Below are 12,464 nucleotides of genomic sequence, written 5' to 3'. Positions count from 1 at the left end.
TCCTCACTCATTCTGTAGGCTCACTCTGTAGGTGACCTCCTATTCTGTAGGTGCGCGAAGTGGCAGAGCCACTGGAAACTGGTATACGCGAAGCCATCCGTGCAAATGTAATGTGGGCTTCTCTCCGAGTTATAAAAGCAGGACGGGAAGTGTATCTCGGGTCTGGTCTGGCGCTGAAGATCTACAGAGCTGAGTCACGCGACGGACGCTAAAAACGCAAAAGAGTGGCATTCGAGTAAGGTGATGAATGCACCCTAGGGGATTTAAAGAAATGAAACTGAAAGCAGTCGTTTCATCACCGTGTGAAGGACAGCCGTGCGAACACTGCATGGGGACCTGCAGCACTCGCACTCAAGCGTGGAGCCTGCCATCGGGATCCTGCTGCCGGGGAGGGAAAAAAGGCAGCTGTGCAACCACATTAGGACCCCTGTTACCAGCCGGGAAAACCATCAGAAGAGACTCCCATCTGAGGCCGCGCCCAGTGGAGAGCTGGGAGTTGGCCGGGCCAGTGGAAAGAAGAGTGACCCTGGAGAAGCAGAAGCTGCTACCTACACAAGCCCACTCTTCCTGCCCACCACTGCTCGCCAGACAGCCACCAGACCTGCACGTGCACACCTTACCATACTTTCCCTTTTTTTCCTTTCTCCCTCTTTAAACCTTTTTTTTTACCCATTTTTCTGAGAAACGTTCTACCTTGATGGTGTCCAAGCACTAGTGGAACACTGGGATAAGTGAAGGGATCAGGGGATCAGGGGATCAAGGGATCAGAATCAGAACTTAGATGTAAGATGGAGATAATGTTAATTTTATGGTGTTGATCTTGATTGTGTAATTTAAACATTTAATTAACTATTATTTAACTAGAAAGGAATGTCAGGAGTGAGCTGTAGATCTGGATGGAAGTGCAGGAAAATATTTATTACCAGTGAAATAAATGAAAAACGAAGACTATGAAGCATGAACAGAACACAATAGAACGTCTAGACGACAGCATGAATGTGATACGTATGAAGTTGAGAATGACTAAAGACTGGGAAAGACTGCTGTACAAAACATGACTGAAATAACTGCAATGGCTGGAGCAAACAAATAGCAAACATCATACTGCAGTTTCGGAAAATATGCATTAAATTATGCATTTATTATTATTAATTATTATTTATAATAATAAGAGAGAGGTGTATACCTGTGATACAGCCATAGAGATGTGAAAAAATTTCCCTCGTCCTCCCTGAGGAATAGCACGCGTGAAGAAGAGCTTTAGCCCGTCTTTAGAGAATAACGGCGCTTCATTCTGCACAAATAAAAAGCAAATGAAAATCCTGGTATTCATCACACTGATTCACTGGTGTATTTATTACTCCGAGCTGCAAAGCTTTCCGAAGGGTTTCACATTTAACTCTAACTCAATTACAGAGCAGTGTCATCTTTAACAGATAGAAATGACGCGTTGTGAAGCTCAGTGCTGCGTTCTTAATGTAAAGAACATACGTCTTGTGTTGTGTCCTTTCTAATGAATCTGATAAAGGGGTTTCGTGGGACTGTCTCTGGTGCAGGGGTAAAATAGTTACTTAGAGTTGGGTAAACCTTATGGACAGGAAGGTGACCTCTCTCTCACACACACACACACACACACACACACACACACACACACATGCACAAGAAAAAAGGTCAGAGTCTCGTGTCTTGCGTCGTGATGGCAGATAAGGAACATGGTGTGAATTGGAATTAATATCAATATGTCAATGAGATTTAATTAACCGCATCCAATCAGAGGGCGATTAAATTGAACCTTGATATAAAATCAGCTTCCTATAATACGGGACATGTATGTAATCATGACTGTGGCTATGAGTGTATAGTGCATAATAATCACTGGAGTGATGGATATTGTTTTACTTAAAACAACTGGAGATAGCGAACAAATCCAAATCTCTAGGTTAATGTCAGGGGATGGAGATTAGGACAGATGAAGTACAAAGAGAAAATCAAAGGGTCGGCGTTAAAATCACGAAAGAAGGAAACACTGTAGCACACATGGTTATAAAGCTAGGCATGTCATGTTAATACACAGAGCTGGACCAATACTCTGGGCTTAAAGGGGGCTTACAGTGAACAGTGAAAATGCCATGTCCTTATTCTAGTCTGAGACTGCCCATGTATACAGGCAAAGGTGCATTATGGGATGTAGGGTTACTACTATAACAATGTGAGTCTTAAATAATGCACTGAGGGTGAATCAGGACATTTTAATAATTCATTACGGGTGCGTTTAAATCTAATTTTTAATGATGTATTGATGAAAATAGGCTAACGGCTTTAACGATTCTAAAGGGTTTAATACTACAGGAACTACGACAGGGGCTTCGGCTTTTAACAATGCAGTTCAAATAATTCTGAATAGTTAGTAATTGAGAGCAGTTTTGTTTAATGCTATGAAGAGTCTGAATCTTTTTAATAATGAAGTTATGCTAAGTCTGAAGCTTTTTATAATAAAATTATGGAGAGTCTAAATCTTTCATTAATAATGAAGTCATTGAGAGTCTGAATCATTTTCAATAATGAGGTAATGGGGTGTATAATTCTTTTTTAATGATGGCGTGATGGAGAGTCTATAGTTTTTTATACGAGGGGATATAAAGTCAGAATCCTTTTTTAATAATGAAGTGATGGAGAGTTTGAAACTGTTGTCTATTCCTTTAATATTGAATTAAAGGGACGTTACCTTTTCAGTAAATAAATGATGAAGGGTCTGAAGCTCCAATACTGCAGTAACCATAAATATGATAATAGGTCTACACTATTGTGTAAAAGAAAATTAAATTGAGTATAAGGCAGTATCAGTAAAATTGGTGCTTTAACTTCCACAGAACAAACCCTAACTTCAGGTACGTTCTCCCTTCTGTTTCTGTTTATTAGCACCGGAACGTGTTTACTGCCTTTACACATGAAGTTTACCGAGAATACCCGGCGGTCCTCATATAAGCCTTTAAAATGATATACACACAATAACAACAATGTGATGTCATCATTTGAGGACAGTAGGGTCTCAATAATAAAATGTGTGTTTAAAGCTTTAACTCTTTTACTCTTACCTGTCTGTGAAGCCAGCTCTCACTCTCGTCTTCATGTTTCTAAGAAGTAGAGACATCTTATAACGAGTGAAGCCCAAGTGAAGAGCACAGTGTTTGTTTCTATATTGTAAAAGAAACGTTTCTCTGTATGAGTGTACCTTGGTACAGACTCCTGTAGTGGCTTCACACAGAGTCAGGATGGAAATGTTCTGTGCTCGGTTCAACCAGTTCACTGCCAGCTTTGTGCTTGTAGCCCACTTCACCATGGTAATATAATATTCTCTGTAAAAGACATTAAACTAAGTTAAACAATAATCAATAAAGGTTTTTATAAAAGCGTTATAATGTTTTTACACCTACCTGAAAGTCAAAGTAATTAAAATGTATCAATTAACTTCTTTCACAACATTATGAAAAAAGTGATTTTTTTTAAGGGATTATGGATTTTAATGTCTCACTATTGTTATTATAAATAGTTTATACATGTGTGTGTCATTGACTTGGTGTGTGTGTGTGTGTGTGTGTGTGTGTGTGTGTGTGTGTGTGTATGTGTGTGTTTTACCCAATATTTACTAATCAGCCATAACATTAAAACTACAGGTGCTAGATCAGATTTAGATCTAGAGAATTTAAAGGCAGATTCAACACATTAAACCCTTTGTTATGTTCCTCAGACTATTTGTAACCACAGTGTTCAGTGTGTCAGGCCAGTGCAGAGAACATTGTATCCATGAAGATGTGTAACTTGGTGGGTAACAGTGTTTAGGTAGGTAGTATGTGTCAAAGTAACATTCATATGAATAGCATTGGCCAAGGTTAACCAGCAGAACATCTCCGAGCATCAAACTGGCTCCAGCAGCTCACCTTCTTCCAATAATGCATCATTGTGCCATCACTTCTTCACTAAAGTGCAGGCACCTGCCCATCCTTATGGTGTAAAAGAAAACATGATTTATCAGACCAGGACATGTTTTGCTCCAAGGTCCAGTTTAGATTCTCACGTGCCTATTTTTGGCGGTGGACACGGGTCAACATGGGCACCCGAGCCAGTCTGCAGATACACAGCTCCATACAAAACAATTGAAGATTTTTTTTAGCAGTTTCAGCTTCAGTAGCTCTTCTATAGTACCTTTCACTCCCCACATTCATCAGTGAGCTTTGTCCAGCTATGACCAGCCATGAACCTGTTGCCGGTTCACCAGTTTCCTTCCTTGGACCACTTTTGCTAGATTCTGCCATGCAGATGGTACCATTCCACAAAAGCTGCAGTTTTGGAGTTGCTCTGTCCCAGTCGTCTAGCCACCATGCCTCAAGAAGTGACTGCTAACCAGCTGCTCATATATCCCACTCTGTGACTGGTGCCAGTGTTACAATACAGATAACCAATGTTATTCACTTTACCTCTCAGTGGTCATAATGTTATAGCTGATTGGTGTGTGCACTCGTGTTAGTGTGTGTGTGTGTGTGTGTGTGTGTGTGTGTGTGTGTGTGTGTGTGTGTGTATGTGTGTGTTGTGTCAAAAGTCATCTGAATTGTTCTAGTGCAGCCAGGTTCTCCGTTAAAATATATAGAGCATGTTGTTTTTGTCAAATAAGGCAAAGAATTTAGTCTCAGTAAAGTTGCAAAAATTTTTATGCAGTTATTTATTATTATTATTATTATGATTATTATTATTATTATTATTATGTTGTTGTTGTTGTTGTTGTTGTACATCTCACCCAATCCTGTGGTCATCTGGTCTCCTCATCTGGATGGTATGCAGAGGGCCATTTAGGTTCACCACATACAGCGAGATCACTGGGTTCTCCTCTCCTGCCTGAAAATTTAAAATAATAAATAAATAAACAAATAAATAAATAAATAAATAAATAAACATTATTTTATCCCATTAAAGGAAGAAAAACTACAAACAGAAACATTAAGTTATTAAGCATTACTAAGAGCATTAAAAGTCCCTGAGTTTTAATAAATAAACCTGAGCACACTGGTGAATTTTTTAGTTTCATTTTTTTTAACCTTCCTCTTATGTTAGCTTTCTGTTACTATCTCTTATGTCAATGGGTCGATTTTGACCCGTGTTTTCAATTAGCCATAATAACCTCAAAACAATTATTTATTATCCGATTTTTTTCCTTACCTCTTGGCTACTTTGTTACGCTTCCTTGTCCATTAAAAGAATGTTTTCAATATTTTTGCTGTGACCTCATAAGCTTTTACTTCAATACCTCTCGTTTTCAATTTTAAAAAAGACTAAATGAACCTCAAGAGAATTATTTAAATAAATAAAAGGTTGTTATGTAACCTGACTATTACTAAGGGGTATTAAAACACATTTCTTAAATAAATTTGTTATATATATTTTTTATTATAATTTTTTATTATAATATTAATTACTAATTAATTTAATTTAAGTCAAATTTGATCCGTGTATACTCAGCAAAAAAAGAAACGTCCCTTTATTTAAAACTGTTTATTTCAACAATAATGTTGTAAAAATCCAAATAACTTTACAGATCTTCATTGTAAAGTGTTTAAACAATGTTTTCCATGCATGTTCAATGAACCATAATCAATTAACGCCTAAGACGGCGCTACAGGGAGACAGGAAGGACGGCTGATCATCCTCGCAGTGGAAGACCACGTGTAACAACACCTGCACAGGATGGGTACATCCAAATATCACACCTGCGTGACAGGTACAGGAAGGCCACGACAACTGCCCGAGTCACACCAGGAACACACAATCCCTCCATCAGTGCTCAGACTGTCCGCAATAGGCAGTCCATGAGGAGGAGATGCACTGCAGTACTTCAAGCAGCTGGTGGCCACCAGATACTGACTGGTACTTTTGATTTTGAGCCTCCCTTCATTCAGGGACACATTGGGAAACATTTTTAGTTTATGTCTTATGGTGTTGACTCTTTTAGTGTTCATACAAATATTTACACATTAAGTTTACTAAAAGTAAAAACAGTTGAAAGTCAGAGGACGTTTTTGCTGAGTATATATATATATATATATATTTCAAAGTAAAAGGCAAAAAAGTATTTTCAAAAAATAACTTTAATATAAATGGAAAGCTAAACAAGTAAATCTCACAATGTGGATTTTCAAGGTCAAACAAACAACAAACAATCAAGCAAATCAAACCAGTAGAAATAGAGCACTAGTTCACAAAAACGCCTTTGTGTTCGAGAACATGCAACTGCATTTAAATGCATGTGTGGCAAAAAGGGACACTTTTAGTGTGTTCTTTGCAAATATATTTTTTGCAGTAAAAGGCAGAGTACGTTTGTCTTTATTGCTAGGGCAGACCTGACACCTCTTTCTGTTAGAATCAGGTGTCCTCAGTGGGGTTGTGGCTGTGGCTGTGTAGGTTGATGTTGAGGCAGTGCTGGCCGAAGAGGATGCTGGCACTGATGCTCTTCGTGTTGCTGATGGTGTGGATGGAGTGCTACGTGAGCTCTGCAGCTGTCTGACCAATGCTGCAGCAGGTGGGTCCCGGGGCACCCGTTCCCTTCGCTCAATGTGTGCCTTGACAAGGGAACTTCTTAACTCCTCAAGAAACATTCTCGGCTTGTTTTTTCTGGTTGAGTTCCACCCTGGGTGAATGTGGGTTCACAACACATATGCATTGTATGCAGACACATCTAGAATGTTATAAATCACAACCGTTGGCCATCTCCTGGTCATTCTCTGGCGAGTGTAGGTGGCCGTAAGTTTGTCCAGGTTGTCCACTCCACCTTTGTTTTTATTATAGTCCAAGATAATTATGGGCTTTTTGTCACTTGCTGATGACACAGCTGCGTCTTTGTGAAAGGTGGACATAAGTATCAACTGGTGTTTTTTTGGACAATATGAAACAACCGTGGTGGTGTCTGTAAAAGCAAATTTTGAAGAAAGTGGAGCCCTGTCCTTCACCAGCAAAATTTCGGCAAGCAGCTCAGGTGTATTTTTTATTTTTTTTACTGTGCCCACCATGGTAAGTTTTCACCTGAGACGTTCTTGTCCAAGGTCATAGCTGGTAAAGAAATTGTCACATGTGATATTGTGACCCCGCAGTCCAGTAGTCATATCGAGCACTACACATTTTCCTTGATTTTTCTCAGGAATGCCACTTGCATGTTTGCCTGTGTAAATCTGCAGATTCCATGCATAGCTGGTTTTTGCATCACAGGCTGCCCAAATTCTTATGCCGTATCTCCCTGGCTTACTAGGCATGTTCTGCCGGAAAGGGCATTTTCCACGGAAAGGGAGAAAACTTTCATCCACTGTTACCTCTGGCCCTGGGTTGGACATCAGTGGAAGGTGCTGCACCCACCTTTCCCAGACATCCCTGATGAGAGCAAGCTTGTCAGATTTTTCTCTAGTTTCTTTGTTGGAAAATCTAATGACTCTTGATATCATTCGAGATGACTGAAGTGACATTGTTTCTGCCTGTCGATACATCCCAGAGATCAGTGTCCTCATTGCTGGATTTGTAAACACCAGCAAGAAGAAAAACACCAATATAAACATCCAGGTATTCCTCATCAATGTCATTCCACATGTCCACGTGAACCTTTTTTCCTTCAAGGTTTGTCATATATGACTTTCTTTAGTGACAATGGCATAAACAGGTCAAAACATCTCTTGATGTCACTTAATCTCGTCACAGCCAACCTTGTGATTCCAGGGGTCATTTTGATGACATTTGCAGCAGCTGCCCTGCCATGTAAGTCAGAAGGGACTGAGCTCCAACAGATCTTACTGTACCACTTTTGGATTTGAACGTTTCAGCAGGAGTGAGTGCAGCTTCAGCATCGGTGACGTCCTCATCAGACTCATCAGACGTGTCTGTGCCTTCTGGTAGATACTCTACAATGTCTTCCTCCTCGGAAACCTGCTCATCTGTATCACTATCCTGTTCTGTGTCCTCTGCCTCATTTACAGAACAGATATGATCCAGAGCTTGGCTTACTGTAAATCTTCTTCTCATTTTTGACCGCTGCAAACAGGAAATGTGACTCTGCAAGTCACCAACGCTAAACTAAATTTCTCTTATGCAAGCCTTACATCTCTGAACATGTCTGTCTTCGTTTGTTTGTTTTGTTTGTTCAGGTGAGGAGACACACAGGTAAAGAGAGAAGCCCCTTAAAGTGTCTTTATGATTTTTGTTTTGACCCTAACTATTGTTTTATAACCTTAAATTATAACTAGGTCAAAACTGACGCTACCAACACAAAGGTATGAATTTTCACCAGCGCATTTTATAATTTAGTACAATTGGTTTTTTTTATTATTATTTTAATTAAATACAGATTCCTGACAAAGTCAAAAAGCCTTAATGCAATAAATAAAATAAGGTAGTAGTTTTATGCATTTAAAAAGTAAAACAGGTCGGTGCTGACCCTAACACGAGAGGAAGGTTAAATAACCATCACTGTGTGTCTACAATTAGTGTCTCCATGCTCCACGGTTACCTTGGGGTAGTGGTACTCTCGTCCTGTTGGGTATGGAGACCCAGTGAACATGGGCAACTCCATCTTAGGCACCAGCGTGTTGTTGATGGTGGCGTACGCGAGGCGAGCCCCATCAGGAGACCACCAGTGTGCCACGTGGGACTGAAACACCTCCTCTGTGTGAGAGAAAGTGTGGCTTTTCAGGAATACTCACATAATGTTAAAGTATGCCATTGGGTTAGTGACCTGTAACATGCAGTAAAGATTCTGCGGAGAGCAACAGCAGCACCAAGTCTGAACTTATTTTAATAATTATTTAAAAAATGTAGAAAAAATTATAATAAATAAAATTTTAAGTGATCTTTTTATATAACGTGAAAATACAGTAGCTTGAAATAATGTGAAAAAATCACAAACATTTTAATTCAGGTATTATTGGTTGTTTTTATTGATTATTTGTTATTGATTATGTTGAAATCATGTGAAAAGGTGACGCCTTTGTGAAATGTGACGCCTTAGCAAGTGAAATATTCTTGAATCTAAAAAAAATGTCTATAATTCCAGCAAACCAAATATATAATTATTAGTCAAGAAAAAAAACTATTTCTTATTATATTTGGTTTGTTTATCTTATTTTAAGGAAGTGTAGATGAATGGAACTTTATCCAATATATTTTCTTTACTTGCTAAAATATAATTTTCTTAAAATGAAAAAAAAAGAAACATATTTTTAATAGCAATGACACTGTCACAGGAAAATGTGAAAGCTATTATTAGTATTATTATTATTATTGTTATTATTATTATTGTTATTATTATTATTATTATTATTATTATTATGTGGTAGTTAGCATTATTTACTTATGTACCTTTCTCTTATTCTGTCCAAACTACTTTTGCATGTTTTAATGTTTGTATCAAATCATTTTCATTTTAGAGGTTGTGCAGATTTTTGCCAGATCTAGGAGTATCTATAATGACAGGAATGAAATCTGAATTAATGCTGTAACCATAGAAATCAGGGTCATCTAACAAACAAAACTAATGCTAGAGTCTTTAGGCTTTAGGCTCAAGAGAAACCCAGAGAAGAACTGATTTATGATTTGTAGAGACCTTTATTAAATTTGGGTAAACTGAAGTGTCATTATCTAGTGTAAGAAAAAAGACATCTCTCTCTCTCTCTCTCTCTCTCTCTCTCTCCCTGTCCCATACTTTAATTGGACAGCTGATCTGTCACATGCTCAATCTCTGAAACCTGGTCTCTGTTAGCCGACACCACTATATGAATAATTCAAGACAAGGCTTTTTCTTTTTCATCAGACAACTTGTTGCTGCCCAGCTAAGCACTACTGAAGCTGCTAAGCAAGTGTTGAGAGTCAAACATTTTCTGTTTGTTGTTGTAAGGCCAGCAGGGGGCAGAAGCAAGCCTGAGGATTTCTGAGAATTTAACGCAGATGATCTGATATCTATCGTAGCAGGATGTCTCAATGGTTTCAGGTCACCATGAGATGTTTTAAGGTCACAAATAATAGTGGGATATTTTAAACTCAATAAAGGTAACATCTAATAGTCATATATTCTGCACCCTGTTTTAAATGCATTAAACACTGATTAAAGTGTCCTTTTCCTTAAGCCAATTCTATGCGTATAATTTCTCATCGCCTTGTAGTTCATTAAATCCTACTTTATTCAACTTTTAATCATCAAATGTTTCAGAATTATAACCTAAACAAGATAAAAGTGTCCATATGGCTAAAAATACTTATAGCATATGGCAGGAAATAGTTTCTTTTTTTTTTTTCATTTTGGTTACGACTGCACGACATACTGAAGAACATGAAATGAAACGCATTCACACTTGTGACACAAAAAAAAAAAAATAAGATTATTTGTGCAGGACATTTTTATATCATAAAATATTCTTAAAAGTTTTTGCCACTTTTTGTAAATTACAGAAATTTGGCTCTTTTTTGGAGCATCGACGGGCCTTCAGCTATTTTTTAGCCTGGGTATACTTTTCCAAGATATGATTAAATAGATAAAGATATGCGCTAGATTAACCATTTTACTGGTTACTGATTTATTGGCCAAACTATCAAAAATGTTATTGAAAATTGGAAGGATCACTTAAACACTTGGTGAAGTTGCATGGTAAAAACCAAAGCTATGTTTAACAGTGACAGTTAAAGCATTTCTATACTCACAATGGGATAAGAACTCACAGAACTGGAACTAAGTTCTCCTTTGTGTCCATAGGAAAACCACTTATTAGTGAGACACATCAAAAGAAAGGCTACAGTTTGCTAGGAAGCATAGAGATTAGTGTTATGGCATGGAGTTGCTTCAGTTGCTCAGGTCTAGGCTTTGGCAATAAAACTAATTCAGCTGATGAATGTCCCCTTTTTCGAAGAATGTCCTCTTATTCGATTTTGTTACCAATGCCAGCTGAATTATAGTAAACAAAATTTTGGGTTATAATTAGTTTTAAATTAATTGCATAAGTAAATGTTGTTGCTCACCTTCATATAGCCAATCACTGAGACCATTGAATATCACACCTTCCTTCCCAGTTGAAACCAAGCGGATGATCCGGCTCTCGACAGTGGCCCGGTAGTAGATGTTATTCTCAAAAATGAAAATCTAAAATAAACAGGGACAGGAAGGAATAATGAGTTTTCTTTCAGTCTGTAAATAAGTAAAGTATAATCATCATGATGATTTAAATATTGAAGTAGAGCGGTATGTACATTTCCATCAAAACGTTCCTGTGACAATGGAAATAAAATGTTTTGATGAACCATCTTTTTTTTTTTTTTCAACCAGACATCAAACTTTCCATCTCGTCCAAGTGGGAAATATATTTTGAAATAGCTTTTTCTTATCTCTGCAATGTATCTGAATGTCTTAGATCTGTCTCCAGGCATCTGCGTTGCCAAGTTAATCACAGCAACCTTTAAAATTTGTTCTTATATTTGACAAATATGGGTAAAAAAAAAAGTTTTTAATCTACCTAAGGGAAAATAACAGTTAAAACTGCCTTCAATCAGCACGATCCCTTTAGAGTTGCTTGGAATTTAAATTAAAAACTTTTATGAGCAAAGCGAGTCAAGTCTTCCTTTTATCAGAATACACATTTTTTTGTAAATTAGAGTTAGAAAGCTAATAACACAGAACAGAGCTGTGATTATAAATTGAACTTATCCCAGTGTTTCACTAGGGCTTGTATACCACCATGGGAGAACGTTTTCTCAGTACACTGGAGACATGATCAGGGAACACGTTGTGTGACAATAACTCCCAGCCGAGTTTCTGTAACGTGCAAGTGTTTTTGGTGAATAATTGTGTGTACAGGTCCCACACACAGATGTGTCTCTTCCATAAGTTGGCAACATGTTATCCATTAATTTTCAATAATCTGAATATTCACAGAAACGACTGCAGTGGGCTCCGAGCCACCCCTTCACTCGCAAACCTTCTCTAATGGCCTTTTTAAAACGTTCTATTCAAATGTTTTACTGCGGCTAAGAGTCTCATCACAGTTCTGTGCTTAAAGTCTTCTGTAAATGTCAATCGCTTTTATGGCTTCATTCATCAGAAATTTCATTACAAGTCCCAGTTTGACTTGAATGCCCTGTGATAATAATCATAATTTAATTGGATGGCTTTACAATTTTCCCAATTTGCTCCGCCAGTTCCCGCCCATCACCCAGCTGTCCCCTCTCACACATCAGCTAGCAGCTGGAGATTGAAGGCTAACATTTACTTCCTTTGGGACACATGAACTTGACCTGCTGCTCGTGATATTTCACAACACAGCTAAACACTCAGAACGCGGGGTTCGTTTAATCCCCCAATGATAGGGCAATGCTTTTCAGTTGCACCCTAATAAATATTATTGGTACAATTCTTAAAAAAAATGTAATGCCTTTGGACAGTTCTGCCAAAATCT

General features: G+C 38.0%; 1 protein-coding gene across 1 annotated transcript in view; it reads right to left on the bottom strand.

The window, feature by feature from the left end:
• The window catches only part of LOC128520809 (dipeptidyl aminopeptidase-like protein 6), a 135,138-nt gene that overhangs the window by 23,301 nt on the left and 99,373 nt on the right, over nt 1–12,464 (bottom strand). The window contains exons 8-13 of the mRNA XM_053495214.1: nt 11,035–11,155; nt 8,537–8,691; nt 4,793–4,890; nt 3,233–3,356; nt 3,096–3,134; nt 1,187–1,294 (exon numbers count right to left, since the gene is read on the bottom strand). Coding sequence (XP_053351189.1) covers nt 1,187–1,294; nt 3,096–3,134; nt 3,233–3,356; nt 4,793–4,890; nt 8,537–8,691; nt 11,035–11,155 — 645 coding nt within the window. The remainder of the gene's footprint in view (nt 1–1,186; nt 1,295–3,095; nt 3,135–3,232; nt 3,357–4,792; nt 4,891–8,536; nt 8,692–11,034; nt 11,156–12,464) is intronic.

This window comes from Clarias gariepinus, chromosome 4, assembly GCF_024256425.1.
Source record: "Clarias gariepinus isolate MV-2021 ecotype Netherlands chromosome 4, CGAR_prim_01v2, whole genome shotgun sequence".
NCBI classification, from domain to species: Eukaryota; Metazoa; Chordata; class Actinopteri; order Siluriformes; family Clariidae; genus Clarias; species Clarias gariepinus.
The sequence above is the reverse complement of the archived record's forward strand: the minus strand, read 5'-3'. Positions and strand labels throughout refer to the sequence as shown.